Consider the following 15,592-nt stretch of genomic DNA (forward strand, 5'->3'; position numbering starts at 1 on the left):
AAGTAAATACGTAGATGCGTAGATACGAACCACTGTATGAAGATGTAAGCCTTAGTACATTTTTCTTTAATAATCTGATGCTACAGTAACATTAACAAAACCTACCTGACCGATAATATGTAAATTGAAATAAAGTCAATCAGGGTCCGTAACACAAAGCTTAGCAATCATCGTAGAACATTTTTTTTTAATATAAACGTTTGATTGCATTGACTACCATAGCATTTAAGCAATGTCAGCGTAAGATTAATCGCTAACCTTCGTGTTACGGGACCTTGGAGATGGTTTCGGTGAGGGGTAAAATAAAAGGAAACAAGAGCAGATTAGTACTAGGAAAATTGTATTACATCTTTATATATGCTTTCTTATACTACATATACCACTACATAAGTATTGTATAGTTTCAAAAGAAATTGAACTACAATTTCACTCTAAATGAGGGGACCAATAAAATCCAGAGAAAAATGAAATATGTGAATTAATTACACAAGAACCTAGCACGTCCATTGAGCTTTCGTATAAAACACATATTGCGATGCATCTTTATGTCATCTTGCATACATACAGTCGTTCTTTGGTGACACAAATTTTGCATCTGCGACAATTGTTCCGGCTTAATTTCGTCTGAGATGTAGGGTTAGGGTTGTAACAGGGTTTAATTTTAGACTTAATGTGTGGTTGGGGGAGGGTATAATGTCAAACCCAGGGTTGAAATTGGTCATTCGATTAGTGTGTGGAATTTACAGCGGAGCAATTGTCGCCGGAGCAAATGTCATGAAACCAAAAACAACTGTATAATTCAAATGTCCATAGTAGACGCATACAACCCTTCATCCAAGTTAGTCAAAGACAAGTAACTCTGTGAAATAAGAAAAAATATCAGTTTTAAGACCAATAAATGTTGATTTCGCATTGACTTCGAAACCTTCATCTCACCAACCCCAGGTTATAAATAACTCATAAATCAATTCGAAATTATGGCCCTAATAATTGGATCAACTTTCTAGACAATATTAAGTCATGTTCAATAATATACTAATTGAAAGCTACTATTAAAAGAAAAACCATCGAATCATATGAATCCCCCTCTTTAAGTGAATACTTCAACTGCCCTCTACTTCATCAGCACCTGCATTGCACCCACTTGATCAATGAAGAATTTATTTATTTATTTATTTATTTATTTTGTTTTATTTATTTTATACTGCAGGGTAGGCCTGTTCAGTTCTTAAAACTGCTTTACAAAGGTGCCCTGCAGTTTAAAATACATGTCAAGATAACTATGAACAACAACAACAAACAACATCAAAAATACAAAATACAAAATATCTAACATCAGAAACAATTAACACCAAAATATAGAGTGGGAAGTGACAATTTAAACATACATAGCATTGTAAATCAATGGAATATCATTTCGCTCTTTATCAATTCGTATGAAAGGCTTTGCATATTTTTTTTTAAACTAACAAGGAGGTACAGACTTGTAAATTTGAAGGAAGTGCATTAAATAATTTGGGTCCGACATATGCGAAAGATTTTCTTTTATGTTCAATTCTAGCTTTGGGAAGCTGAAGGGGGCATCGTAAAGAATACCGTGTCCCGTATTTCACGGGCCGTTTACATACTAAAGGTTTTAAATAATTTGGAACTAAATCATTCATTATTTTATATACAAGAACACAATACTGATATTTTATACGCTGATCTACTGATTGCCACTTCAGTGACTGCAACAAAGAAATTTGTGATGTATTATAATCTTTTTTCAAAAGCATTCTGGCATATTTATTTTGAAGTTTTTGTATCTTATCTAAATGTATTTTTGCACTGCTTCCCCAAGATGTAATACAGTAATCAATGTAAGGTAAAATCATAGAAAAGTACAGCTTCTTCATAATATCAAAGGAGAGTAAGTGCTTAATCCGCCTTACACAACCTATTGCCCGAGATATTTTACAAACGATATTAGTAATATGTTCGCACCAAGTCAAGCCCGGATCGAGCATGACACCTAAGTATTTAATCTTTTTTACATTTTCTAATTGTATGTTCCTGAATTTCACTGACAAGTGAGCACCCCTCAACTTTTTCTTTTGACCAAATACCATGGCTTTTGTTTTTTGCGCGTGTAAATGCATATTATTTAAGTCTAGCCATTTACTTATTGAATCAAAATCATCTTGCAAATACTTTTGTACCTCCTTAATTGATTCACCGTGATTAAAAATGGCGGTATCATCAGCATAAAGAGACATTTTAGAATTTACATGCAATTTCAAATTACACATGTCATTAATAAAAATACAAAATATCAATGGACCCAGTATAGATCCTTGTGGGACACCTGATTTTATCTTCAGAAATTCACTGCGACAACTGTTAATCATTACAAATTGCCTTCTGTCTGTTAAATACGGTTCCATCCAGTTGTATTCATTGCCAGTAATACCATAGTACTTAAGTTTTGCAAGTATAAAATTGTGAGGAATAACATCAAAAGCTTTGCGTAAGTCCAAGAAAATACTACCAGTAACATCTTTTCGGTCCATTTTATCATACAAAAAGTCTGTAATCTCAGTTAGACAAGTGGCAGTAGAATAAGACGGTCTGAAGCCAGACTGACAATTTGCAAGTAGATCATTTACATTTAAGTACTTATACAATTGATCATGTATTGCTCTCTCTAGTATTTTGGACAGGACTGGAAGCACAGAAATTGGTCTATAATTGTCAATATCAAATGATCCTCCCTTATGTACAGGAGTAATTCTTGCTGTTTTAAAATCTTCTGGAATAACACTAGTTTGTAAAGTTGCATTAAATAAATGGGTTAAAGGGCCAGCTATACTTTCTGCTGCCAGCTTAAGAAACTTAGGGTGAAAGCCATCTACTCCGACCGCTTTCGAACAATCAATATGTAATAGTTCTTTCAAAACGTACTCCTTTTTTATTGCATAAAATTTAAATTCACAATCTGGAATAAACAGAGTTTGTAAATTGTTTAATAAATCTTTCGAGAAGTTACCCGAAGCGGCTTGCAACCTTGAGCCGACTTCATTAAAGGCTTTGTTTAGAACGTGAGCTATTTCATTGTTAGGTATTTGATCATCATCAATTGTTAATTTAACATCATGACTCGTGGTTTTATTTTTCTTAGGTATAAGCTTCGATAAAATGTTCCAGTTCTTTTTTATGTCATTTTCGCAGTCCTTAAATTTGTCCTGATAATACTTCTTTTTCAAATTTTTAATCAAGTTATTAGCTCTGTTACGGAAAAACTGAAATTTATTCCACCAATAAATTAATCTTGTTTTTCTAAATTGCTTTCTATAATAATCCCTTTCGCGTGTTAACACCAAAAAATCATCATTTATCCAAGGTACCCCTCTTTGTTTTTGCCGCACTGATATCACGGGGGCATGCCTGTCACAAATGTCCAGGAGTGTGTTTTTAAAGTAGTGCCACAATTTTTCAACGTCAGTCCCACAGGAATAAAACTCATGCCAATCAACTTTCCTTACATCATCTTTAAATTTCTCACTGTCAAAGTACTTGAATGAACGACAATTAGTTATTTTCGGAGAAAGGGATTGATGTTTCCCTTTAATTGCAGTAAAAATCACCGAGTGATCACTAAGTCCAGCTGACTGCACTCCTGACTTAATAATATTGTCAACAAGTGCATCAGAAATACATACCAAATCGATTACTGACTGGCTATGTGGTGAAATTCTAGTGGGTTCAGATATAACCTGTGTCATTTGCATTGTAGTAAGGAGACTGGAAACTTTTCTAGAAAGATTATTTATGGTTTGCATATTACAGTTAAAATCACCAAGAAGGATGACGTTGTTTGTAACTGTATACAATTTCTCAAGATTACTTTCAAGACTGTCAAAAAAATCTAAATGATTATCCGGTTTTCTATACAATATACCAATAAATAATGAGCTACTATTGCTACGTTGCAACTCCAACCAAATTATTTCTAAGGCAACAGATTCAAGATCCAATCTCCTTATATACGATAAATTTTCTGATATAAAACATCCCACTCCACCTCCATGAGTACATCTATCCTTCCTCTCAAACTTATAACCTTTAACAGAAATCAAGCTATCAGAATGTTCTTTTGTTAACCATGTTTCTGACACTCCTAGTAGATCATAAGGGTTATTATTCAGCCAACATTGTAAATCAGCAACTTTATTAACAATGCTTCTGACATTAAGATGAGCTAATTTTATACCTTTAATATCTTTTAGAGCAAAATCATTAGTTTCGGTTGACCTATCATCATGTGCGTCGACAGAAATATTATTACGGTTATACACGACTTCAGTAGATAGATCAGGATCATTCCAAAAAGGTAATACACTTTGGAGAATACATTTCGGGCACTGCCAATTTTCAAACAGTTCATCTGAATCATAGGTCTCTCTTGAGACCCCGCCACAAACTATATGTACCCGCTGTGAACATACAGTGCATAACAAAGCCTTTTGATTTATTTTAACAGATTTATTACAAATTGAACATGGGTATTTAATCATTAAATCTTATGTTGAAATTAGGTTGAGATTTTACTTCCTCCACTCTAAGCAATTTATATACATTAATCATTTTAATTATCAAATATATATACATGAAAAACCCGAATATGTGCAAAATAGCAACAGCAACAATAACAATAAAATGTAAATTGTCACACTTCAAAACAAGTGAAAAGTATTACGTGTAAGTAATAAATGTAATTTTATACAAATATTCAATAAAATAAGAACCAAGTTCTAGTGATTAACGTTATTAAAAACAAATCGTATATTTAATAGTGCAATTTAAAAGCAAATAGTAAACAGGAACGCCTGTGTGCTCAAGCGGACCAAGTATTACAGTTCAGTGAATTTGATTGATATTGTTGTCTCATTCCTTCAATTGATCAAGTTTTCCGAGGTCCTTTACACTTGAAAGAGCAACTCTTTTCCCACTCTTATTCATCGCTGTTACTCTTCCGACTTGAGTCCAGACTTTGTGGACTTGCGGGAGGTTTCCCTTCTTTACTTGCCAGAACAGCTGAGATCGCTTCCGTGTTAGATTTTCATTGATGTAAATTGAAAGGCCTTCAGCTTAGCCCTAGATGCGTATACAGCCTCTCTTGCCCTGTAGTTGGAAAATTTGATGATGATATTCCGAGGCTTACGACTACGAGGATCCTTCTGCTTGTTCTCAAGCGCAGCATGGCTGGAAAGGCGGTGAGAACGATCGATGTCCTCTTGTTTCACTGTAACACCCAGATTCCTCTGGCACACCTCTATGATCTTGGCATCAGTATCTTCGTTTGCAGATTCAGCAATACCACTGAAAATCAGGCAATTGCGGCGTGAATACTGCTCCGCCTCATCAGCTGCAGCTTCTAGAAAGACATTTATGTACCATTTTTACGAGGCCGCCATCATATTCAAGCTTAACCGCTCACGATGGCGGTCTCCTGCATTCGTTTGAACTGATATTTTCTTTTAATTGAATAATGCTTCTTGGTGATATTTATTTGTCATTGCTTTATTATGAGTATTGTTTTATTGTTTTGTAAAACTTAAATATGTATCACCTTTGTAGATGTTATGTTGTATATTTATCTTGAATGCAGAAATATGATAAAATAAATCAGTCAACGTACTATGAAAATGAAATATGAGTAAACACAAAAGTGAGCTCCTTTTTCAAAATATTTAGCTTTACATAATCATGATAATGGCAATAGGTAGCAGCGATCATCTTTCTGTGATCTTAAAGTATTACTGTTCGCATCATTTTATGGTATTGAAAAATAAATGTGAATATATCACTTGTAACACACATTAAGTGGTATAAGAAAGATATGATATTTTCAATCTTACATGTGTTTTTTCTAAAATCATTTCCATACTCTTCAGGATGTGATCAAAGTTACTCCGATCTTGGGGTTCCTTGTCCCAGCAACCAGCCATAACCGCATACATTTGAAATAAATTAAATATGATGTTTAAAAAAAAAGATTACATAAGCGTTTAAGGAAGTATATATAAAATTAATTTCAAACATGGAATTATTAGAGGGGTATATGCTTAGTACAGACTGAAAATTATATGATTTAAACAGACAGGGATAATTTACACAAAGAAAACACTGGAAATCTCTTCAAAATCGTACAATAACAAAGGTATGATATTTTAAATTTTGCAGCATTTTTGGTGAAATAGTTGTACGCCTGTCCACTCGAGTATGCAATGAGAAAGCTGGTTCTCAATCCTTTTTTTAGGATATATGAAATAATATTTATTCATATTTTGTCCGCCTAAAATGAAAAAAAAAACACTGATAAGTTATTTAATTTGTGAGATATCTATTGCTGTAACGTTTTTGTCAAGAGGAAGACACATGCACATACACGTATAAACATACGGATGAAAGTATGAAAAAAAAAGAATTTCATGCAATTACTTAAGAAGACAAAAAATGGGTCAAAACATCATCGGCCCACTTATTGAATATTTATGACGGCGTGCATCAAAAATCGAAATTCAAAAATCTCGACATTCGTCAGCTCTTGATGAAATCATCAGCACTTTGCTAAATGATTTTTACTATACTTTAGATGAAAATTATTTTTAACCAGGAGTACCCCTTTAGTATAAGTCATTCAACTCATGCTTCCTTAGATTGTGCGAAAAATCTCTATCTGTATTATGAAGATTTATTTTTTTAAATGTTGTGAATTTGGAACATAACGGTAAATGAATTTACGAAAGCAAACAACAAGTGTAATTCTCTATTGGTCAATTTACAATTCTAGTCATCCTTGACAAGCAAGTTTTAGATTTTTTGATAAAAAATAAGCATTACACTTCTTGTGCACAGTGACGAGGGCGTGGCATCTGGTAACCATTAGCAACCTCCGTCTGAACCGTGCTGACTGCCATATTTGGGTATGGCCTTGCACCTATCAGAATGTTAAAAGGAACAATGATATATAATGAAGCATCTAAATATTGGATATCTAGAAGTTGCCCAAAATAATCATATATTGTTAGAACTAGAAGTATGAACATGGTATCAAAGTTTGATTCGTTTTAATGAATATCTCGACGCCGATAACCCCCTGCTCCATGTTTGCATATGTGCCAAAAAAGTAACATCGCTCGTAAAATCACATGTTCTTTGTTCAGTTTAACAGAGCTAAACTACTGCGTCTGTTGTTATACAGTTTATCAGTCTTCCGAACAGTCACAAGTTTGACCATACCTAACCAAAAATAACTTTCATTTGTAGCAATTGTCAATCCGGTTAAAATGTTAAACATCACCCGGCGTTTTATATAGGCCTATCATTAGAATGTTGATATCATTATCATTCGAGACAAATAAATATATGTAAAATTCTATTTTAATATTTCCGTCACTGTTGTTGATGCTGTTGTAGCAGCAATAGTCATGGTAGTTTAAAAAGATGTTGTTTTTGTTGTATTTTGCCTTTTTATCATAATTATTTACCAGTTTGTAATCGACCATTGGTAGAGAATTATCATCATTACCACCATCATCAAACCCATCATTGTTATTTTCTGATATATGACTAAGATATTAGACATTTACAAACATAACTTTGTGCACACCCTTTCTTACCCAGTGTCACGATTTCCCACAGTACGATACCAAAAGACCAAATGTCTCCTTCTGTTGTTTCGTCACCCGTTGCCATGGTTTCTGGTGAACTCCATCTAGTTGGTTTCTATATATGACGGTGTGCAGATTACAAAGAATCTTGCTATAACAATAATTCAAGCGATTGGCAATTATAATCTGCAATGAACCTATAAAATGTCTTAATACTGGCCGAAATAAGCAATAATAGACTGGTATAGTTGCAGGTTGAGGATCAAAGTCAAGGGTCACGTGAGTTAGGGTTCCAGCCTCGCTTCCTTTAATACCATATGGTTTCATTTAATACCATATATTTTCATCTAAATTGTTAAATAGGAGATAGATCTCTATAGCAAGCCGACAACATAAACATGATTATTGTAAGGCATATTGAGTCACACTTACAGCTACGTCACCAAAGATCGATGAAGAAAGTCCATAATCTGATATCTTACATTCCTTTCTTTCTCCTAGCAACACATTATGAGCGCAGAGAGCGCCGTGGATGATCTGAAGAAAAGAGAAATACACTTGCAACTCTTATTCTTTAGGGTATTCATTTATGTTGATCTTTGTGAAAGTAGACGAATCTCTCGTCTTACACCTGTGTGAATAACAAAGGAGCGATAAACCGTTCCTATTCCAATTGTATGATTAAGATTACCTGTAATGCTTCAAAACAAAACATAATTTAGGTTTCCGGAGAGTATGGCTGCCGAAAATATTTTTGAGGATATGGTTGTACAAAGTTGCAACCCTAATTGCCAAAAAAAAAAATTTACTAATCAATTTTTCAAGTATGACATATAAAGGGTGTTTTTCAGCTTAATAGCCGATTTTTGTTTCAAAACCTAACTGCCTTCCTTTCTCCTCTTGTACCCCCTTTTTTGTTAAGGAATCTCATAATAAATACATTCTTAGATGCAAGGAACTGCATCCCTTTAGCAACCTGCCAAGCCAAGTTAAGTAGGGTACCCTCATCAATACGAACACCGTTTGGTTTGAGATTGGTGTACGTAGGTTGAGATTGCACCCCTGAAGTCTGTAGATGGGTAAGTAGTGTACCCCCTGAGATGAACCCATACAAAATACTGCCTACATGGATGAATGATATAGTAAAAACAAAGTTAAACTCGGTGTCTTAATGTTTACTAAGGCATAAGTGTTTAGTGTAATCTAGGAAGAATATCCTTAAATTAGCAAATGGAATGGATTGTTATTATGTCTTCTCATTTTGTTTTGGTGACAGACCCCCCCCCCCCGTCTCTCTAATACACACACACGCTTTCAATCTCTTCGAGGGGGTTTCACTCATCAGAAGGTGCAACGTGCCATCTTTTAATTGGTAACTACCTCTGTCTTGTGTCTCGTCGAGATACCTTAGATGAGGGAAAGGGGCCAACGAACTCTTTACCGATTGTAATAACTATTGATATATTTTTGTTGTTTCCAAGAGAACCAATTATGTTCTTTTACAAAATACTCAAACTATCTACCAATGAAAAGGCTTACAATATGTCACATGACCACGCCGCGGCTCGCGCGCTCATCAAGAAATTATGTCGACTTTTTGTACCGCACAACATATTGTGCAAGTGAGCTGTTGAATCTAGGCATACCAGGATCAGGATGGCCGAACTGGAGTACATTTTAAAAGATTTCGGGGAGGAAATCATTCAGATTTTGAAAGGTATGTGTTTATGGAATTGTACAGATCAAAGCTGAGGAAGAATGGGCCAATGATTGCAATTTGCAACTGTGATTGATTGAGATTGAAAGTACGTTTCAATTGACGCTGTAACTTTCGCGAAGGAGATCTACGTGTACGTGTGGGTTGAACGTGAGATTAACACAACTGTCCGTCGCATGATGACTAGATCTATCTAGTGGTCTAGTGTGTGTGAAGGGTTGGACCAAAAGTCACGCACATCATAAAATTCAATATTTTGCAGCATTATGTTCACCTACCATCTGTTGCTACATACTCCGAATATTATTTTGTTGCAAAAACACGGCATAAAACTAACAGTAATAACGAAAATCGCAGCGAGATCGAGACCCTAGCTCTCCTCGACCTCGGCTTTGTTGCCTCCAATCCAGTTCCAAACGCAGGTTGTGGACTGAAGAGGTCTAGCCTATATCTGCGCCGGCGCGGCCCGAACGCTGCAGACGTTCGAGCGTTCGGGCTGTCGCAGTTAATTCTGGGCAAGAATTTCGCATGCAATTAAGTTACAGTAGGCCTGAGACCAATTAGGTGCCAGTGTGAGTATACCTCGACATTTCGTGCAGGCTCCACTTCACTTGACACTACCTCTACATTACGCTCCACCTACCCGAACTTCGATACCGTGAACTCTATCAAAAGTATCAGATATTCCAAGTTACAAAGGTGGGAATATAACATCCATGCAACATCACGATCTTTAAAAACAAGACTAATATTCTTTACACCAAGTTTCACTTCTTTTCCATGCTTCTATCAGTCTCAAAATTTGTGATTTAGAGCCAACATGAAGTTCCTCACACATATAGATAATTCGCTGCCGTATCGCATGAGCTACCGCCTTACCGGGTCCGGTCCGAGCTCGGACCCTCGCGCGCGCATGCGATGTTTTGAAATCGGCAGCGGATTATTTATACGTGCGAGGAACTTCATGTATGCTCTAAATCACCAATTTTGAGACTGGTAGAAGCATGGAAAAGAAGTGAAACTTGGTGTAAAGTAAGAATATTAGTTTTAATTGTTTTAAAGATCGTGATGTTGCATGAATTTTATATTTTCCCCCCATAAAATCCCACCTTTGTCACTCGGAATATCAGATAGAGTAATACGGTCTCGAAGTTTGGGTAGGTGGAGCGTAGTGTAGCGGTAGTGAAGTGGAGTGGAGCCTGCACGAACTTCGCTCGAGGTAGTGTGAGTGATACACTATACTGCCTTGGCCTTAATTGGGCCTTACGGCTGTGAATAGTGTTACTGTTAGTGACCGGCCAACTAGTCTAGATCTAGATCTAGACCTAGACTAAACTTAAAATCTAGGAGATGGGTCTAGATCTAAATGTAAAAGATCTAAAACTAAAAGCTAATGTAAGTACAGGAACCATAGCCTTTACGCAGAATGTGGAAATTGATAAACTGCTAATTAATGCAAATATATTAAAATCACCAAACAATGCTTTTTTTTTTACTGTAGGTCTAAGTCCAACTTGACTCAAGATCTGGTAGAGCTTAGTACAGGGATCATAATTTGTGCATAGAATTTGGAAATTCATTAATTTTGCTAATTTATGCAAATTGTACTATAAGTAGGCCTACACAGTTTTCCTTTATTGTGCCTTGAACTTTTAGCAGGTGACACGTGTTTTCTGTTAACACTCCATTAAGCGTTTAACCGCCGACCGTGCCTGCAGGCACGCTTCCGTGAAATGGAAGCATGTCTTCATGTGACACATTATAAACAGAGTAAAAAACACCTAAGATCTTAGAAATTGGTATCAATAGAAAGTATCTAGAGTAAATTCCTATTATTTTGATATGTAATTTGATGATTTTTATGAAGTATTTGTTTATTGTGTATCAAAATGACGTAATAATGTACACAAAACGCATACTGATAGGCAGGTCCAGTATAAATGCCCTTTAGTATTTATGTTGAGTGTGTTACCATAGCAACGATTATTGATATAATAAAAACAAGAATTTCAATGATAAGAGTAATTCGTATTATTACTTATTTGTTGATTTACAGGATGTCTAATTAAAAAGGAACAAAAAAAAGCAACTGGCCGACCCCGCCCGCCGCCTCTAAAATAGTATTTTTCCAATTTTGGGGCCCTTTTTTCGCGTGCCGATATTATCTTCATAACTCCAGTTAGGATCAATGGTATTTTGTGATTTTGGTGTCTACGTAAAGCTGACAATAAGGCCAATCTTATTAGTAGAATCACAAGCTCACAAATTTACATCTTTATCACTAAATTGCATATTCTTTTAAAAATACAAAAATTTTATAAATTATCTGTATATTTGGTTACAATAGCAACACACTAAATGAGTTTTCCATCCAAGAAGATTCTGCTAGGATCGAAGGCTCAGGCCCCTTTTTGACTCAGGTTATTTATTTATTTTTACGAAGAATGCATGATTTTGCCTTTTGAAGTACTGGATCTCATGATATCATGTGACTACATATGTTTTATACTTTCGACATGACAGGAGCATTTCTTCTCAGAAAATGAAGGATTCATTGAGTACAGATTCAAGAATATGAGGCAGAATGACAAACAGGGTAAGAAGAGGAAGCATGCCAAATCAGATGATCACAAACAAGAAGATGTGATAGTGGATGAGGAATTACTTCAAGATGAAGAATTACAAGAAATGGTGTGAGAAATGTCAATCTTGTTACAGTGTTGATTCCTGCAAAATAATATGTGAAATAAGATGGGTGGCTGACTGAAAGACTTGTCTGAGTTTAAATAAACTGATTTGAAAAGATAATTCAAGATATTCTTAAAGCACAAATATAGTTTTGGTAAGGAAAAAGTAGAAAAATAAAACTTGCTCTATATTTGAAAAGACATCAAAAGTATTTTCGAACAGCTTTCACGCTTTGAACCGAAGTCAGATTAATGATTTTACAATAATTGCACCTTGCAAACTGTACATGTAGCTATTATATGTATATATTTGTTCGAAAGCCCTCTGAACAATTAAAAAAAGTCAAATAAATTATTAAAAAGTAAAAAAAGAGATTCAAAGCAAATCATTATTGGTCAATGACTTGCCTTGATAATCATCTTTCTTTCATTCTCAAGTTTGTTTCATCAATCTGAGTGACAATGCACATTTGGAAAGCTCTAATAGGTGATTTCATGCAGTTAACATTTAAGGAAATTATATTGACAAATGTTGTGAAATCTATTTCTCATGTCGATATTGGCATGGTTTCTGTCATTTTGATGATGTAATTGCCATGTCGATGGCATCCCTAGTACGCATGCACATCTGTGTAATGTAAGAAATGCAGAATAGCTCAAAATACGAGATCAAGGGGGCACCAAATTAAAGGCGCGTTTAGAAGTAATACAAAGAGTATGTCCAAGGCAATAAAAGTGCCTTACATGTACATGCAGGTTATTTTGATGGTTGAAATAATACGGTAACTTCTGTCTTTCAGGTTAACTGGATGAAGCACACAGTTCCCACTGCAGCAAATAAGGGGAAAATTATCCAATTTTTCAAAGACACTGCTGCTTATCGTCAAATGATGCTGAAGAAGAGGACAGACATGACCATTTCAGACTTCATCACCACCTTTCCAAGGATACAAGAGATGCCAGAACTTGTAAGTTAACCCGAGCTTTCATGACGACTTATTTAGAGGCCTATTTGATCACCTTTTCTTCTGCTAATTGGCAACACTTGTATTTTTACTTCAATGCTCCACGTGTTAAACAAAACATTTGCTTATAATATATCCACTAAGACTTAAATATGTTTAAAATTGTTATGATTGCCAATTTGTACTGAAAGAACACAGATTCTCACTATGTCTGATTGTTGTCAGTTTAAGGATTTTGATTCTCAGTTCCCTTATTTTTTGGCCCATCTGAGCCAAAGGCTCAAGTGAGCTATTGTGACCGCTTTTTGTCCGTTGTGCCTACACTTTTTACATTTTAATCTTCTCAAGAACCCCTGGGCGGATGTCAACCAAACTTGGTGAGGATCATCTTTACGGGGTTTATTCATATGGAGCATGTGCCCCCCCCCCCCCCCCCCAATTGGAGAAAGTGGGTAAACTTTAAAAATCTTCTCCAGACCCAAAAGCAGTACAGTCATGATCTGTTGAATGTAGATACCTTTATAAATGGAGAATATAAGTTGTTCATGTCAAGACCTAGGATGGTCACCTTGGGCTCCTAAAGGGGATGAAAGTTTGGAAAAAGGGTCAATTTGGGAAATTATATTTTCATATTGAATTTCTTTAGAACCAGATATCAGATTTCAACCAAACATGTAGATCGTCCTTAAGTGGTAAGGACCTAAAGTTGTTTGTATATGGCATGTGGCAACGTGCCAGGGGTGGTGGGGGGGGGTCAATTAATTCTTCAGGTACCCAAAAGCTCTACAAACAAGATACGCTGTATATATACATTTATGGAAGAATAAGTTTTTCATGACAATATATAGGCAAGCTACTTGGGCCCCTGTAGGTGTAAAAGAAAATAAATGGGGCCGGAGGGGGGGTCGGGTAAATCAGATTGTTATCATCTTCAAAACCAAACGTGATGAGGATCATCCATAGGGATAGGGACTTAAAGTTATTCATGTGGAGCAGGGTAATATTTACTAGATAGCATTAAAGATAGAGAATATATGTTGTAAATGACAAAATGCATACACTTTTCTCACCAAGAGAGGAAATTGTACTAGGCTTTCCCGTTAATGTTACAGTTTTTCCTATTTTCTCCACGTGTAAATAGGGCTTTTATTCCAATCATATCTAGGGTAGATCCAAAGTTTCTCAAATCATGCATGTTAAAGGAGAATTATACCCTTGTAGCAAGTTAGCTTATGTGAAAGTAGAAAAATCAAAGAATGAAATCAACGAAACTTTGAGTAAGATTGGGCAAGTAATAAGAAAGTTATGAGCATTTGAATGTCAAGATCACTAATGCTAAGGAGACATTGCCATTGGCAATGCGACCAATATCTGTGATGTCACAGACGTACAACTCTCCCCTTTGGACACTGAAAATATACCCTAAAATATCTCATTTTGCTCATTCTTATGATATGACAAACAAATCATCCATGATATAATGCTGTGAAACCTCTGTACTTGTCCTCTCATAAAAGAACACCTCATCTTGCAATAGACTCTATAAAAGAGAGAATTTAAGTGATATAAGTATTAAAGTAATGGGGGAGTTGTAAGTCTGTGACATCACAGATCTCGGTCGCATTGTCAATGGGAGGATCTACATGGCATTAGTGATCTCAATATTCAGATACTCATAACTTTTTTGTTATTCATTCAATCTGGCTCAAACTTTCAACAATATGTTTCTTTGATTTTTCACTTTGATATGAATTCAACTGGTTTCTATGGTTTCTTTCTCCTTTAATTATCCTTATGTGGGTTATGTCCATGTTTCATGAACTAGGCAAATGTACGCATTGAATCATGGACCCAATGTTCTACTATTACAAGCATGAAAGTTAGGTTTACAAAAATATACTTATTCCTGTTTGGTTTTTACAGATCAACATGGACTTTGAAACAGAACATGGGCACCTTTCTGACAATTTTATTTCAAAGTGGGAGTCGTTCTACCGAGACCGTATCATAAAATTAGGTTTGAGCTGGTATCCAGCGGTAAAAGAATCAATTCAACAGTTTGAGAAAGGTGACAACAGTGAGTAAAGTTTTTATTTTTAAGGACTCCAGGCTGAAATTCAAATGATTTGAAAAAGTAGAGTAAAATATAAATCCATTCGGAAGGTATTTGCGGTACAACCATGTAAGAGTTTGGAAACGCCACATTCCAAGCTGAATGCGCAGCTCGTCGTCAGGAGAACGAATGAAGATAAGAGCAAGATACAACAACTTATGTACATGTATGATGCTAGGTTTAGGCTGGAAAAAAAAGAAATTTAAAACAATAGTAAGAATAGAGTTGAGGTGAAAGAAGGAGGATGTGGCAGTGGAAGTAAGTAGGTTCGTGCATAGGAAAGAGGGGGAAACATCAAAGGGATTACTTCAATGGATATATAAAGATAGAACAGAACAATGGGAACTGAAGGGGATATAAAAGGTGCATAGAGCATAGAGGAGATCAAAGGAAGCGCCTTGGCATATATTGTGATATAACAAAGTTTAGTACATCAAGTCTTATAGAGTAAAATA

General features: G+C 35.5%; 1 protein-coding gene and 1 long non-coding RNA gene across 2 annotated transcripts; one reads left to right on the forward strand and one right to left on the reverse strand.

The window, feature by feature from the left end:
* Positions 1 to 799: 799 nt before the first annotated feature.
* Positions 800 to 8,997, reverse strand: LOC135154988 (tyrosine kinase receptor Cad96Ca-like). Its single transcript, XM_064103253.1, has 7 exons — positions 8,964 to 8,997; positions 8,596 to 8,777; positions 8,088 to 8,192; positions 7,665 to 7,770; positions 6,887 to 6,982; positions 5,901 to 6,001; positions 800 to 859 (listed from the first exon to the last, which is right to left on the reverse strand). The coding sequence occupies exons 1-7, from the start codon at positions 8,995 to 8,997 to the stop codon at positions 800 to 802; spliced, it is 684 nt and encodes a 227-aa protein (XP_063959323.1).
* Positions 8,998 to 9,253: 256 nt separating this feature from the next.
* On the forward strand, positions 9,254 to 15,092 carry LOC135154856 (uncharacterized). The gene is made up of 4 exons (XR_010294276.1): positions 9,254 to 9,372; positions 11,896 to 12,063; positions 12,860 to 13,027; positions 14,948 to 15,092. It is a non-coding gene; the product is annotated as an uncharacterized LOC135154856 (long non-coding RNA).
* The last annotated feature ends 500 nt before the right edge of the window (positions 15,093 to 15,592 follow it).

The sequence above is a fragment of the Lytechinus pictus genome, chromosome 8, assembly GCF_037042905.1.
Source record: "Lytechinus pictus isolate F3 Inbred chromosome 8, Lp3.0, whole genome shotgun sequence".
NCBI lineage: Eukaryota > Metazoa > Echinodermata > Echinoidea > Temnopleuroida > Toxopneustidae > Lytechinus > Lytechinus pictus.